Genomic DNA, 16,546 nt, shown 5'->3' with positions numbered 1-16,546 from the left:
CTTCATTAGGGAACAGTTCATGGATTCCGAATAGCCAGATGGATGATTCCTGTTGTACACATACTGCATCTAGCCAGTACTGCACACACTTGTTGACTTGTTAAAATTAAACAAAATGTGTGAACTTTGAAAATGTGTTTGCTCATATGAGCCTGCCTCTTCAGACATTGTTGGTTCCTGTTATTAGTTATGTGTGTATCTGTTGATTTGTTATTATCAGTGGACAACATCCCGAAAAGTTCTTGAGGAATAAGATTCCAATCAAAAGAATGGTACTTTGAGCTATTTACCTTAAATATAGAATTGCACGTGGCAGAACTAAGCAGAAGGGAATACAGAAATACAAAACTATGAATTACAAGCCTGACATCTCTTTTTATAGGGCTGTGAACAATTCAAATTATGGTTGGAGAGCCCTGAGACTATTAGCACGGAGAAGCCCTCACTTCTTCCAGCCAACCAACCAGCAGTTTAAAAGTTTACCAGAATATCTTGAAAACATGGTAATAAAGCTAGCCAAGGAATTACCGGTAAGTACCATAGATCAACTTTTCATGCCCTTTAGTTGACATCATCTTTAAAACTGCTATCACTATGTGAGCAAAAAACTGACTTAATCGTGGGAAAACCAGTGGTCCACAAGCTCCCATGTTTTAGAATGAGGGAAAAACACACTGGAATATACATTTACAGGAAATACATGAGTTGATAAAGAAGTAACTGATAATTTTCTGTACAGCATGTAATTTAACTAAGGTTCAACAGGGCTGGGCGCGGTGGCTCACGCCTGTAACCCCGGCACTTTGGGAGGCCTAGGCAGGCAGATCATGAGGTCAGGAGATTGAGACCATCCTGGCCAACATGGTGAAACCCCGTCTCTACTAAAATATAAAAAATTAGCCAGGCGTGGTGGCAGGTGCCTGTAGTCCCAGCTGCTGAAGAGGCTGAGGCAAGGGAATTGCTTGAACCCAGGAGGCAGAGGTTGCAGTGAGCCAAGATTGTGCCACTGCCCTCCAGCCTGGCGACAGAGCAAGACTCCATCTCAAAAAAGTATATAAAATTCATGGTACTTTAGGTAAACTGTTATGCACCTATACACACAGACAGGAATTTTTTCCTGTTTGCCAATGCAGTATATTGTCTTTTATCAAAGGTAAAAGATAAGAATCAGAAACTTTTAAGGACACTGTTGCTACTGGCTTCCTTGAGGCCATCTTTACTAAACCCTGGGTATTTGCAAATCCTGGAACTGTGCTTTTCACGGCCTTCCTGCTTCCCAGATTGGGGGTGGGGAGTCTTTCCAACTCTGGGGTCTTACCAAGTTCACTCCTTCTGCATGTGAAGACAGTCCCACTTAGGATCCTTACCTGACACTGTCTAATGCTCTCAGGGGTGAGGTTCTGGCACCCTGTACTTGGAATCTCACAATCATCCTTATCTAAACAAAGTACTTGTTACCGTACTTCAGAGGCTGGCATTCTTTCAAACATTCTTCTTTCTCATTTTTAGCCTCCTTCTGAAGAAATAAAAACAGGTGAGGATGAAGACGAGGAAGATAATGATGCTTTACTGAAGGAAAATGAAAGTAAGAATTTAATTTTCTTGGTTATTTAACAAAATTGAAGAAGATTGGGGTTCTTTGTTGATAGGTACATTATTTAATCGGCTTCTCAACTTCTCCCATTTTATCTCAACTGTTTCTGACTTACAGTGAGGAATGTAAAACATTGCTTAATAATAACTTGAAAAATACTACATTTTATGCAATAAAATTGGGGAGTAATGATACTTTAAAAGGGAAGGAAAATACATTTGAAGGTGACCCATACCTTTGTTAATTATTGGTTATTGGAAGGGGAGCAGTTCATTTCAGGGAAAGCCTACAAAATTTTAACAGAGGTAACAGCTTTAGCTTTGATTGTTGACCATGCTTATTAAGAGTGGTATTCAGCTTATGGAGAATATAAAAAATAGTTTGCTTTTAAAATAAAGTCTACTAAAGGTGGTTAATAAAACTCATTGGCCCCATAGCTTTCCATTTCTGTTGTATACTTAGAATTGCACATAATTTATATTCTGTCCGTTTTCTAGGTCCTGATGTTCGGCGAGACAAACCTGTAACAGGAGAACAAATAGAGGTATTTGCCAACAAGCTGGGTGAACAATGGAAGATTCTGGCTCCCTACTTGGAAATGAAAGACTCAGAAATTAGGCAGATTGAGTGTGACAGTGAAGACATGAAGATGAGAGCTAAGCAGCTCCTGGTTGCCTGGCAAGATCAAGAGGGAGTTCATGCAACACCTGAGAATCTGATTAATGCACTGAATAAGTCTGGATTAAGTGACCTTGCAGAAAGTCTAACTAATGACAATGAGACAAATAGTTAGCTTCTTTTTTTTCTTTTTATTAAAACTGTGATAGATTTTGTTACCAAGCAGCATTTGATAAGAGGTCCACTGGTTTTGGTAAACAATAAACATTTTTATAACAATTGTTGTACAGTCGGCTGGTGCTCTAAGAACAATAGAACACATATTGGCTCAAACCAGAGTTTGGGGAGGTTGGGAGGAGGGTGGGTTGAGATAATGACCTAAACGAAGTGACCCTCACAAAATCTATTTTTGTTAAGTAGATGTATTTATAATGAAGTTAAATAAGCATTATTTAGGGATATGTTGTTTCCTATACCAAATTAGTTTCCTGTGTGCTGTTAGTAGTTACAAAATTTAGCTATCCTGGAATCCCAGAATAACACTTTCTGAAACCATATGACTGCTCTGTTCTTATTCGTGCTTTCAAGCAGAGGATCAACAAATGATGGTTTGTTCTGCCTGCCACGAGTCTTGATCGTTAAAATTGTACTGGCACCCAGCTGTGCTCACTCGTAACTGTCTATGGCTCCAGCTACACTATAACAGCAAAGGTAAGGAGCTGCAACACTTCATAGCCTGCAAAGCCTGAAATAATTTACTATCTATCTATCTTGTCCATTACAGAAAATGTTTGCCAACTTTAAAAGAAATGAAGTCTGAAACCTCACTTTTCCTTCTAGCCTTACAAAAATTGCCTGACCTCTCAAGACTTTTAATCACTTCAGGGATTCTTGTGACATTCAAATGAGATGTATGTGAAAGCACCCTATACACAGCAAAGCACTAAGTAGTAGTAGCAGAAGACAGTACCACCGCCTTTTCCTGTTCCCATTTCCCTTTAGGGCTCTAAGATGAGGTCATCATCGTTTTTAATCCTGAAGAAGGGCTACTGAGTGCAGATTATTCTGTAAATGCGCTTACTTGGGCCTAACTTCTAGCTAGTCAAGCAGTGATCTAGCACAGCTCTAATGCTGAGATGGCCTCGGTGTGAGTGGCACAGCATATAAGGCACATTCAGAAATCAAGACTTTTTTTTTTTTTTTTGCTGCCTATTCTCCCTTCTCAAAGACCTTACAGGCAAGGCTGAATTCTAAAATAGCCTTATTAGTTTAAAACGACACTGGTATAACTCCCATTTCTACTTGAAAAAATTCTTTGGAATAATGCTTTTGTGGATCAAATAAAATGAAATCAAACTTTTTATAATAAGGAATTACAATTTTTAAAATTCTAATATATTCCATACAAGGCTTATATACTTTGCTCTAAACCTAGCTCACCTGGTCTAGTAGCTACAGCATCTAGTAGCTACAGTCAGAAAATCTAAATTCTAATTGTTAAATTCATGTCCTCAATAAAATTGTTCTGACTGAATGAGATAATGAATAAAAAAGACTGCAAAGTTACAAGCATCATACAAATATACATGAATCATTATAATTCTTATGGTCTCCTCCTCCCCATTGTATTCTTAATCCCCTCCACGAAGTAGAAAGTATTGATTGCCAAGTCAAAGTTTAGGTGAGGAAGCTATTTACAAATAAGTTTCCCTGCAATGCTTATTTTATCCCCCCTAGTGTTCACAGATTACATCACATCAGATTTGAAAGTAAAATGGCTGTTTTCTATTTTTAATAGTTATCAGTGTTGTGCTCTGCAGAGCATTCAAACAACATACACAAAGAAAGATATGAGATGTTATGATAATCCCCAAACTTTATTATAAATAACTCAAAATTAGAGCCAAACTGGCTGGTATTCTATGCTTTATCCTTTCCCTAGCAATCAGCCAAGGGTCCTGGAACAAAGATGAGTAACTAATGTATTAAAATGTAAGAAGCCTATCATATTGAAATACCTCATATGCTTGGTATTTTCTACTATCACCTTAAAATCACTAAAATTCTGAAATAGACATTAAGATTTGGGGATTTTTTTTTTTTTTTGGAGAGAGTCTCTCTGTCACCCAGGCTACAGTGCAGTGGTGTGATCTCAGCTCACTGCAACTTCTGCCTTCCGGGTTCAAGCAATTCTCCGACCTCAGCCTCCCAAGTAGCTGGGATTACAGGTGTGCACCACCACGCCCGGCTAATTTTTGTATTATTAGTAGAGACAGGGTTTCACCATGTGGCCAGGCTGGTCTCAATCTCAGCCTCGAGTGATCCACCTGCCTTGGCCTCCCAAAGTGCTGGGATTATAGGCGTGAGCCACCACGCCCAGCCAAAGTTTGGGGAATTAGGAAATACAAACACCAACTGAGCCAAGGAACAAATCTGACTGATAACATCACTGCATTTGGCATCCAAAGAAATCCATTACTTTTACAACTTTGTATTATTTCTTTGTAAAATACAGGCAGGCAAAGAAGATAACAAATATTTTCAAATGGATGCTTGACAGCACAGTGTTAATAACCATCTTCAGAAACTGTACAGCATTAAACATATCTGAATCTTCAGCCAAGCTCCAACACTCAGAAGACAAAAGACTTGAGGTCAAAAGCTATTAATCCCCCTTTTTTTATTATTATTAAATGTCCTCATTTCTAAAAGTAAGCAACCAGAGCTTGTCAACATTTTCTTAAGATTGATTATTACAAAGCCATTCCAAAGTTAAATATACAATCCACAGTACATCAGAGAGAGACACAATAATAAATGTATAATCAAATGTACTATTACTGATCACAATTTATTTTAAAGTCATGAAAAGCCTGCAACAGGCTGGACAAATACTTGATTGTGCCCATGTTTCCATGGGATGGACAGCAGCACTGAGTTACACAACGAGAGCAAAACTTCCTTTTCCACCTTCCTGGAAAAATGTTTGTTAGATAAGGCAAAGGATGGGTGGCTATAGAATGGTGGTTTGAACCATGCAAGAACAACAAATAATAGGTAATAGGTGTGCAATAAACATCTGATTGCTGAATCTTGGGTGAAAAAGGCAGCAAGAAAAATGACCACAGAAAGAAATGGTTGAAAGGCATTTCAACTCAGAATTTTTAAAAATAATGCAAGAAATAATAAGCTTTTAAAAAATGTCTTTCTGCCACCCTTATACAGGGCAGCACAATCCAAAGATAATTTTCTCTTTTCTGTAATTTTTTAGGTTGATGCACAGAGTGGTCTGCTTCTGTCCTCTTTTGTTTCAAACGAGGGGAAACAGATAAAACCACCTATGTGTCTTCCTCTAAAGCTCTGGATTATAGAAATGATCAGCAAATAACATTTATTTTCACACCTAAGCACAAATAGCTAAAATGAAGACTACTATTCACTTTCCTCTTCCATTATTTCAACTCTGCGAGGCCCATAGAGTAGAACGTAAGCAATATGCCAGTCTCCACCACCAGAAAGCCGTAAGATATCTTCTGGTGTTACGATGCTGACTTTGTCATCATCAAACTTAATCCATTCATCTAAATAACAGGGAGAAGATGAATTAATGTTATGCAGGATTCTTCTCTGAGTTCCACTGCAAAAAAGGTATAGCGTCATCGGAGGCACAGCAGTGCTCCATTGGCCACACCAACAGTCCTCCAAATGCGGCCCGGTGACCACACAGGCTTAAGGGCACTGCAGGGGTTCCACCAGGTTACAACTACTTCAATGACACCACTACAGCACTGCTTGCCTTTTCCACCTGCATTCTCTCAAGTGTGCTCTGGAATTTTCCAGAGGCTACATAATGTATGATAATGCAACAGACTGAATGCAAACACTAACAGGAGAACCCAGCTGCCTCCTATTTAAGCCAGACAACAGAAAGACATAAAAATGTAAATCAGTACCATTTCTCACTCACTTTGTTTTTACATTAATACGTAATGGGCTTATTACTATCATTTTTAAAACTAATTTTTTTAATTTCTCACTTTTAATTTTTAATACAGTAAATATTAAGAGGCAAACCTCATAAACCAAAGCTCTTTGGGGCTTCAAGAATGTGAAGTGGTTCTGAGACCCAAAGTTTGAAAACCACTGCTATAAAATAAATGAACTGTTAAGATAATACTGAACAGTTGAAAAAAGAATACTCATTACCTTGTTTCCTTTTCACCCATGATACATAATGACCTGAAGAACTAGACCTTCCCTGGTGTGTTAGTACTGCTTGTAAGTCATAGTATCCACAATTATTGGAGCCAATATCTAAAAAAAAGATGTAAATCCATTAATAATAGACAATGAATAGATATGTGCCTCCTCAAGCTAAGTAACAATCAATAACTCTAAAGTTCACATTAGGAAAGTATTATATTATCAGAATCCAATAAGATACTACTGTCCAAATCCCAGCACTTGAGGAGGCCAAGGTGGGCAGATCACAAGGTCAGGAGATCGAGACCATCCTGGCTAACACGGTAAAACTCCGTCTCTACTAAAAATACAAAAAATTAGCCGGGTTTGGTGGCGGGCACCTATAGTCCCAGCTACTCGGGAGGCTGAGACAGGAGAATGGCATGAACCCGGGAGGCGGAGCTTACAGTGAGCCGAGATCACTAGACTGCACTCCAGCCTGAGCAACAGAGTGAGACTCCATCTCAAAAAAAAAAAAAAAACCAAAAAGATACTATTGTGCACTCATAGTTAGGGCTTCATAATTGATGTTTTAAGAAGTAACTTACTCATAAAACTGTATGCCAACAAGAGTAAATTTACTATATGTCATATTAAGGTAAATTGTTCAAGAAACCTGACATTTTGTTTGAAAAGGACATCAGAATAAGTAAATATGGGGTAAGACATAAATTTTACCTTAAAAAGACACACAGACAATAACTCAAAATGAAAATGTTACTTACCATCAGCAAAAGAAAAGGGTTCATACTTAACTTCTTTCTGGGGACTACTCTTTTTGTCACTCTGAGGAGAAAAAAATGTTTAAATGATGATTTTGGAAATAAAATTTGAATTCTCTGTAAGTGTTCAATTTCATAAATATTTACTGTCTACAGTGCAAAGCAGAGACAAAATAGTCTACCTTTCAAATTACTAAAATGATATAACTACAGTTAAAACTGTAAACCCAGCAGTCCTACACTTGAACAATATAAAATCTTGTTACAGTACAGTAGCAGACACCCTGAACATGATGACCAATTTTAAACCACTAAAGTGAGAGCATACCAGTGAATACAGCAGTACAGTTCAACAGTGCTCTAGGGCAGAAAAGGAAAACCCAATTTCCCAATGTTACCAAAATCCTATCAAACCACAGCGGTGGGGGGAAAAAACTACCTCTGTAACAAGAGAAGTTAAATTCCTGTAGTTTGCATTAAACCACCCGAGCCCTGCCCACTCGCCACGCCAGCACAAATAAACTGAAATATTTTTCAGCAAAGCCTTACCTATATTAAAGAGGCATGATTTAAATTAGACAAGGATTCTTAGTAGGAACTCACTGCTTCAAGTCATTTTAGCATGGAACATGAGAAAAATTTATCTAGGTATACAGCACAAAGTTCTTTAAAACTATAATGGTAATGAAGACAATGCCAGTAGCTTACAGGTAGCTGTGATGACAAGAAGTCAAAGGATTCCACAACAAAAAATGGCAACTAGGTTAATCACATCTTTTTTATATAGAGAATGAAAACACCTACAGCAACCATTGAAAAAACTATACAAAGCAGCACATTTAAAAACATTGTACAGGATACTAAAACACAGTTCAAGTAACCCACAAGAAGACAAAAAAAAAAAAAAAAAGCAAAACATCAAAAAAGCAGAATTAAACCCTAACGTCAATGATTGCACTAAATGTAAATAGTCTATACCTAAATCACATTTAAATTTAATATAATTTAGGCCAGGTACAGTGGCTCACGCCGAGGCGGGCAGATCACTTGAGGTCAGGAGCTCAAGACCACCCTGGCCAACATGATGAAACCCTGTGTCTAATAAAAATACAAAAATTAGCCAGGCATGGTGGCAGTCGCCTGTAATCTCAGCTACTCGGGAGGCTGAGGCACAAGAATTGCTTGAACTCAGGAGGCAGAGGTTGCAGTGAGCCGAGATCGTACCTATGCACTCCAGCCTGGGCAACAGAGCAAGACTGTCTCAAATAAATAAATACATGTGATAGAATTTAAATCAAGTAAGTGTGCCCTCTCTCCACAATGGCATCAAACTAGAATCAACAGAAACATAACAGGAAAATTACTTAGGCCCTTCTAAATAATCCATGGTCAAAGAGCAAGTCTCGAGAAATTTTTAAAAATACAAAGAACAGAATGAAAATAATATATATCAAAATTCATAGGATATAGTGAAACCACTGCTGAAAGAGAAATTTATATCACAAGGCAAGCAGAATAAAGGAAATAAGAGCAGAAATCAATACAATTAAAAACAGAAAATAGAGAAAAATCCATGAAACAAAGCCAATTCTTTGACGAGATCAATAAAATTAATAATCCTCAAGCAAGGGGGACAAACACAAATTACAAATATCAGCAATGAAACGGGATGGATCTCACTCACTAAACATCCTACAGACATCAAAAGGGTAATAAATACTAGAAACAACTCTACATACAAATTTGATAAGCTTATGAAATGGATCAATTCTGGGAAAACAAATTACAGAAATAAATACAATATGAAATAGATCATTTGAACAGCCCTGTATCTATGAAGGAAATTAAATTTGATATGTAAAAACTCCTGAAAATATGCTTGCCTATGTTTAGGCAATAGAAAAAAAATAAATAAAAATAAAATAAACAAAAGCTCCTGAAAGTAAAATATCTAAGCATAGATTGTTCCACCAATTCTATCAAATGTTTAAAAAAAATTAACACCAAATCTACATACTCTCTTCAAAACACTAACGGATAAAAACAGCTAATAAATTCAGCAAAGTCAAGGATTTAAGATCTATATACAAAAATTCATTTTATTTCTATACGCTAGCTTTACTAGCCACTCTAGACAATGAAATTAAGAAAGGAATGCCATTTACAAAAGCATCAAAAAGAATAAACTATTTAGGAATAAAATTAACCAAAAAAGTCCAAGGCTTGTACACTGAAAACTAAAAAACATTATGAAAAAAAATTAAAGACCTAAATGAACAGAAAGACACATGAAGTTTACGGATTGTAAGACTTAATACTTTTTATTTTTTGAGACAGAGTCTTACTCGGTCACCCAGACTGGAGTGCAGTGGCGCCATTTTGGCTCACTACGACCTCCGTTTCCCATGCTCAAGTGATCCTCCCACCTTAGCCTTCTGAACAGCTGGGACTACAGGCACACGCCACCAAGCCTGGCTAATTTTTGTATTTTTTGTAGAGACAGGGTTCCGCCATGTTGCCCAGGCTGGTCTCAAACTCCTGGGCTCAAGGAATCTGCCCACCTTGGCCTCCTAAAGTGCTGAGATTCATCTTAATACTATTAAGATGGTAATACTTTTTAATTGATCCACAGATTCAATGTAATCCCCATCAATCTTTTTTTAAGAAATGGACAAGCTGATCCTAAAATATACATGGAAATGCAAGGGACTCAGAATAGCTAAAATAACTTTCAAAAAGAAGAACAAAAGTGAAGGTTGATACTTCACAATTTCAAGCCTCATTAGAAGACTACGGTAATCAAGACAGTCTGGTATGAGCATTAGAACAGACATACAGACCATGGAATAAAATTAATAGTCTAGAAATACAGTCATACATACAGATGGTCAAATTAATCTCTACAAAGGTTTCAAGACCATCTGATAGGCAAACAACAGTCTTCTTAAAAAATGGTGCTGAGACAACCAGATATTCACATGCGAAAGAATAAATCTGAACCCACACCTCACACTATATAAAAAGTTAACCCTCAATGGATCAAAGATCTACATGGAAGAACTAAAACCACAGAACTCTGAGAAAAAAACACACATATAAATCTCTGAGGCCTTGAACTAGACGTTTTTTTTTTTTTTGAGATGAAGTCTCGCTTTGTCACCCAGATTGGAGTGCAGTGGCGTGATCTCAGCTCACAACCTCTGCCTCCCAGGTTCAAGCGATTCTCCTGCCTCAGCCTCCCAAGTAGCTGGGATTATAGGTCCGCACCACCACACCCAGCTAATTTTTTGTATTTTTAGTAGAGACAGGGTTTCACCATGTTTGCAAGGCTGGTCTCAAACCCCTGACCTCAAGTGATCTGCCTGCCTTGGCCTCTCAAAGTGCTGGGATTACAGGTGAGAGCCACCGAGCCGATCCCGGCAATGCTTTCTCAGATATGACACCAATAGCACAGGCAACCAAATAAAAAAATAGACTGGATTTCATAAAAATTTACAAAACCTTTCCTCTGCAAAAGACCCTACGTTAAGAGGACGAAAACATAAGCTACAGGCTAGGAGAAAATATTCACAAACCACATATCCAACAAAGGTCTAGAATATGGAGAACTCTCAAAATTCAAGAGTAAAAAAAACAAACAGTCCAATTAGAAAATAGGGAAGGCCGGGCGCGGTGGCTCACGCCTGTAATCCCAGCACTTTGGGAGGCCGAGACGGGCGGATCACAAGGTCAGGAGATCGAGACCATGGTGAAACCCCGTCTCTACTAAAAATAGAAAAAATTAGCCGGGCGCAGTGGCGGGCGCCTGTAGTCCCAGCTACTCGGGAGGCTGAGGCAGGAGAATGGCGTGAACCCGGGAGGCGGAGCTTGCAGTGAGCCGAGATTGCGCCACTGCACTCCAGCTTGGGCGACAGAGCAAGACTCTGTCTCAAAAAAAAAAAAAAAAAAAAGAAAATAGGGAAAAGACAAGAAGCAGCATTTCACAAAAGAGGATATACAGATAGCAAACACATGAAGACATGCTCAACTTCATCAGTCACTAGGGAAGTGCAAAGGAAAACACAGTATCACTATAAACCTATCCAATGGCTGAAATGAAAAACAGTGACACCACCAAATGCTGGTGAGAATGCAGAGAAAGTGAATCGGTCACACCTTGCTGGTGGAAATGTGAAATGGTACAGCCACTCTAGAAAATAATTGGCAGTTTCTTGAAAAACTAAACATGCAACTACCACGCAATCTAACAATTGCATTCCTAGGCATTCATTCCAGAGAAATGGAACTTACGTTTACATTAAAACCTGTACACAAATGTTTACAGCAGGTTTATTCATCACAGACAAAAACTAGAAACAATCCAGGTGTTCTTCAACAGGTGAATGGTGAAGCCGATTGTGGTAAACTCAAACCAGGGAATATTGATCAGCAATGAAATGGAAGGAGCGACCAATATGCGTTAACACCCTGGAAGAATCTCCAGAGAATTATGCTGAGTGAGAAAGGTTATATTAAAGAGTGGAAGAGTTTTTACTTCGTTTGTGTTTTTTTTTAGAAACAGGGTCTTGCTTTGTTATGCAGGTTGGAGTACTGTGGCACAACCATGGTTCATTACAGCATTTAACTCTTGGCCTAAAGCAATCCTCTCATCTCAGCCTCCCAAGTAGCTGGGACTACCTATGTATGCCACCACATCCAGCTGATTTTTTTAAATTTTCATATTTTGTAGAGACAGGGTTTCACTATGTTGCCCAGGACAGTCTCGAACTCCTGGCCTAAAGTGATCCTCCTGCCTCAGATTCTCAAAGTCCTGGGATTACTAGCGCTAGCCACCATGCCTGGCCAACTTTCTTGAAATGACAAAATTATAGAAATGAACAGGTTGGTAGTTGTCAGGAATTAAGGGTAGGGCAGAAGAAAAGTGGCCCTGTGGCAATTACGCAAGATCTTTGTGGTGATGGAAATGTACTGTATTTTGATTGTATCAAGGTCAACACTAGGTAAGGTTTTATGCGAAGTACTTTGAGGAGATAAGTATAAAAGGAGTATGAGCTACAGATTATGGGGGGAAAGAAAATATTAAGCTTATTCTACCACAAAGGACTCATTTACTCTAAGTAGAGTTCCTGTTTCTCATGCTAAAATACACCTAAAGGCCTCTCTGGGAGGCCTAGGCAGGCAGATCACCTGAGCTCAGGAGTTCAAGACCGGTCTGAGCAACATGGCAAAACCCTGTCTCTATCAAAAATACAAAAAATTAGCTGGGCATGGTGGTGCATGCCTTGGTCCCAGTTACTTGGGAGGGTGAGGTGGGAGGATCATTTGAGCCTGGGAGGTTGAGACTGCAGTGAACCTGGGTGACAAAAGGAGACACTGTCTCAAAAAAAAAAAAAAAAAAAAAAAAGGAAAATAAAACACATGCAAAACTTTAAAGACCTGCACTGATATATGGAGGATGTGTATACCTGCTAATTGTAATACAGATTCATCCATTTTTATTAATACTATACAAAGTATAGTTCTGAAGGAAAAATGAAGCAGGAAAAAAAAGAGAGTAATTGCTGAGCACTGATGGGAGATTAAGATACTAAGATTAGAAAGTCAGCAGTAAGAACCTACTGTATTTGGCTGCTGATTCACTTTTTTATCTTCTAGATCCTTGAATTTGGATCGAAAAGCCACCATTTTCTCCTGAAGTTCTGGTGTACACAGTTCATACATATCCAACATAAGAGGAAATTTAACATCCTATATACAAACAAAACATGTGTAAACACATTTATAAAGATACTTAACGTATCACACATCTGAAGTAATGCTTTCGTAATTCAAATACAGTTGAAAATAAAAATCTGTGAAAATCACTTGGAAATCTGCAGTTGAAAACCTCTTAAGAATGCCTATTTTTAAGAATGATCTGGTTCTAACTTTTTTAAGGTGAGAAATTTTCAAAACATGTTTTTCCATTAAATACTCTAACCCACAAAACCAACCACAGAGGAAGTACCAAAATTTACCTGAAAGAAGAAACATCTCAGAAATACTAGACAAGCTGCTGTGAAAATAATGGATCTCCCAAACTGGAATAAACGTTTTTTTTTTTTTTTAGTTTGAAATACAACTTTACATAGAAATAATAGTGATATAGTTCAATAGCTTATAGTAGTATATATTTAAAGTATACAACACTAGATACTTAAAGTACATTTAACCTTCTCTTCTCATACAATGCTAAGTATATTGGAAAATATACTAAGAATTTAAGCTCAAAAGGCTAAAATGATAGGCCCCTCCTGGGACTCTATGGAGATGTAGCAGAACTACAACTCAACAAAAACAGTTGGATTCTGAGGCTGGATCCTAAATCAAGGGATTACAATTTAAGTACTCTTTGGGCACCAATGATTTTCTCCTTTCACCTGAAAGAAAGGAACCACCTAGAATATAGTGCAGAGTGTTATCACTCCCTACCTCAGGCCCTTCTCCAAGCTACTGAATCAGTATCCCTGAAGCTGAGGATGTGGTCTAGGGCACTATTTCTGCATAGTGCAGGAGAGTCATCAGAATTATATGTGAATCTTTTGAAAAATATAATATCCTAGGCCCCACCAAAGACCCAGATGTTTGGGGGTGAGGGAGAAGCCAGGCGTGTGTACAATTAAATATAAAAAAAAATAGATCATTCTAATATACGTTCATAGTTAAGAATCACCTGTCTAATATTAGTATCTCCCCTAAATATTTCAAAGAACCTAACTATTCCTAAAGGAATAATGAAAGCAATTGTAAGTTAGCAATTACCTTCAAAGAATTACATTTCTTATACAAAGTAAAGTTCATTACTAACCTTAAGAACTTTGGCATTCACAGATTCCTTCTCTTTATAAAAAAATCGAACCATCTGAATGGTCAAGTAAGCAGGTAGCCGGCTGATCTTGGACTAAGGAGAGAAAATGGAAAGAAATCCCATTACATCAAAATACCATACAAGTTTTAATTCTTCAGTGGTAAAAATTAAGACTGGATAAAATTAATTAACTGGAAATATTTCAATGAAGTGGAATTTGGCTTCGAAAGGAATGCATAACTTACAGATTTGATATACAAGGCATTTCTTTGCAATGTTGGAGACTGTTTGGTGATTTCTTCCTGAAGTCGCTAAAAAAGAACATAACAGAAGACCAAACATTAGTTTAAAAAATTTCTGCAATATAGAATCACACCACTAAGCCTTTTAAAAACTAGCACCACTTAATAGGCAATATACAGTATATCAATGGGTTTATACCACTGAAACACAATATGATGACAATATGGGAAGACTTCCAGATACTGTTCAATTCTTATAAGGCATCAAATAATTTACGCTGTTGTGGACTCCTCCCGAGTGTAAATACTGTTTGATGTTTTTTAGTTATGCCCCAAATGATGCTTAGATTCAGAGAATTTTATATTGTATTTTATATAACAAAGCTCTGTCATTCCTGTTTATTATCAGAATATTCACCCTAGAGGAAAATTAAGAGAACCCAGGAAACTCTTGTTCTTTACATTTTATGCATAAAAGCCAATAAGCACCGATCAATTATTGTTAAATTTGAAAAAAGTCGTAACACAGAAACCCTCTGTTAACCTAACAGATGTGGGAAAGCCTTTAGCTACTGCACATATCTTAACCAGCATGATCACCTTTCTACTTCTTACAGCCTGTGTAACAATGAAAACGGTATTTATCCCTCTGGGCATCATTTGGAAAAGGTGGTAGTGGTAATCTATGTTATAGTGCTATTGTTAGAATTACAGTCAGCACATGTAGAAAACCTGGTAAAATATTTGGCATATACTCTACATTTAACAGTCACTACTATTTCTAATGTTATAGAAAAAATTAGCACTATTTATGTGCTCTGCTTTAAGAAAATAAAGAAAAAAGAAATTAGAATTAAAATAACCTACTGGTAATGTTTAAGCATGTTACACTTGTATAATAATTTTTTAACATCTGATTTTTTAAAATTACTAATCATTACAAAAGGAATCACTGTGGAGTAGCTTTTTAAGTTTATTCAGCAGCAAAGCAGTAGAGAAACGAAGCCAAATTACTCAAGAATTATCAGAACAAAAGATAAAACATCTTAAAAGTTATAAAGGAAGTAAATACATTTTAGGAATACATGTTTTTCAAGAAAGTATATGTGGTGAAATCTTAATATTATCACCAATACACTATCATCTAGACCTTCTGGGTATGTTCGGTTTTCCTATACTTTTACAAAATTGTGAAGAAAATACCATTCCAGAGAGTCCCTCCCAAAGCACTCCACTCCACACTCTCCGATGAACACTGAGACTTCATTTGCTGGTAAATCCTGAAACTTGCACATCATGCCTTACCTGGTTTGACTCCTGGGGGTTAAGTACTTTTGTGTTTTTAAATGAATTTATCTTAACAGTCACCATGTTCTTATCCACGCTGCCTCAAAACTCTCCCCTCAGTATCATAAGACAGAACATGACTCACTCTCTCTTCTTATGTCCATTTACCAACCCTTCCCCTGCCAAACTTACCCCAAACTGTAGATGACAGCCCCCAGACAACAAATCATCTTCTTTATCAACATAATCCAGGTCCCGCTTCAGTGTTTATCAACCCAACCCCTCTGCCCAAACTAGGCCTCTGCTCTGCACAGAGGACCTATTCCAATGCCTCATCATTTTTCACTGACTTTTCTTCCTTCAAGACTTCTGGTTAGAGGAGACAGAAAAGAGGATCAACCAAAATTTTTAAATATTCTGCCCTCCAGGCCCTTCTTCAAATATCTAGATGCTGCAACAGCTCTTTTATTCATGATTTATTTTTCATACAACTGTGTTTAGGAAGAAGCTAACTTAAATTAAAATAAACAATCCTGGCTGGGCAGTGGCTCATGCCTGTAATCCCAGCACTTTGGGAGGCCGAGGCGGGCGGATCATGAGGTCAGGAGATTGAGACCATCCAGGCTAACATGGTGAAACCCTATCTCTACTAAAAATACCAAAAATTAGCCAGGCGTGGTGGCTATACTTGGTATTTTTGTATACCAAATATAGTCCCAGCTACTTGGGAGGCTAAAGCAGGAGAATCGCTTGAACCTGGGAGTCAGAGGTTGCAGTGAGCGAGATTGCGCCACTGTACTCCAGCCTGGGTGACAGAGAGAGACTCCATCTCAAAAAAAAAAGAAAAAAAAGAAAAAAAAAAGAAATAAAATAAAATAATCCTAATTATCAGAGATTTTGAAAGTGAAATCACATGAACTGCAATTTGAAAACTATTAAAAGATAGCACTTCAAATGGGAAGATCCTTCAAGAGATATACATGTCCCCAAAGCA

At 37.6% G+C, this 16,546-nt stretch overlaps 2 protein-coding genes across 3 annotated transcripts in view; one reads left to right on the top strand and one right to left on the bottom strand.

The window, feature by feature from the left end:
* Positions 1-2,491, top strand: part of THOC1 (THO complex subunit 1) — a 51,856-nt gene extending 49,365 nt beyond the window's left edge. Inside the window, exons 19-21 of the mRNA XM_050767639.1 lie at positions 383-530; positions 1,510-1,585; positions 2,092-2,491. Of these exons, the coding sequence (XP_050623596.1) occupies positions 383-530; positions 1,510-1,585; positions 2,092-2,387 (520 nt within the window). The 3' untranslated portion in view covers positions 2,388-2,491. The remainder of the gene's footprint in view (positions 1-382; positions 531-1,509; positions 1,586-2,091) is intronic.
* A 2,384-nt stretch (positions 2,492-4,875) lies between these two features.
* USP14 (ubiquitin specific peptidase 14) overlaps positions 4,876-16,546 on the bottom strand; it is a 54,406-nt gene continuing 42,735 nt past the window's right edge. For both annotated transcript variants that reach the window (XM_050767655.1, XM_050767656.1), the window contains 6 exons: positions 14,269-14,334; positions 14,024-14,116; positions 12,796-12,924; positions 7,180-7,240; positions 6,419-6,526; positions 4,876-5,793 (listed from right to left, as the gene is read on the bottom strand). In XM_050767655.1, the coding sequence (XP_050623612.1) occupies positions 5,645-5,793; positions 6,419-6,526; positions 7,180-7,240; positions 12,796-12,924; positions 14,024-14,116; positions 14,269-14,334 (606 nt within the window). In that variant the 3' untranslated portion in view covers positions 4,876-5,644. The remainder of the gene's footprint in view (positions 5,794-6,418; positions 6,527-7,179; positions 7,241-12,795; positions 12,925-14,023; positions 14,117-14,268; positions 14,335-16,546) is intronic.

The sequence above is a fragment of the Macaca thibetana genome, chromosome 18, assembly GCF_024542745.1.
Source record: "Macaca thibetana thibetana isolate TM-01 chromosome 18, ASM2454274v1, whole genome shotgun sequence".
Taxonomy (NCBI): domain Eukaryota; kingdom Metazoa; phylum Chordata; class Mammalia; order Primates; family Cercopithecidae; genus Macaca; species Macaca thibetana.
Note: the sequence above shows the minus strand (reverse complement) of the source record. Positions and strands in the feature narration are given on the sequence as shown.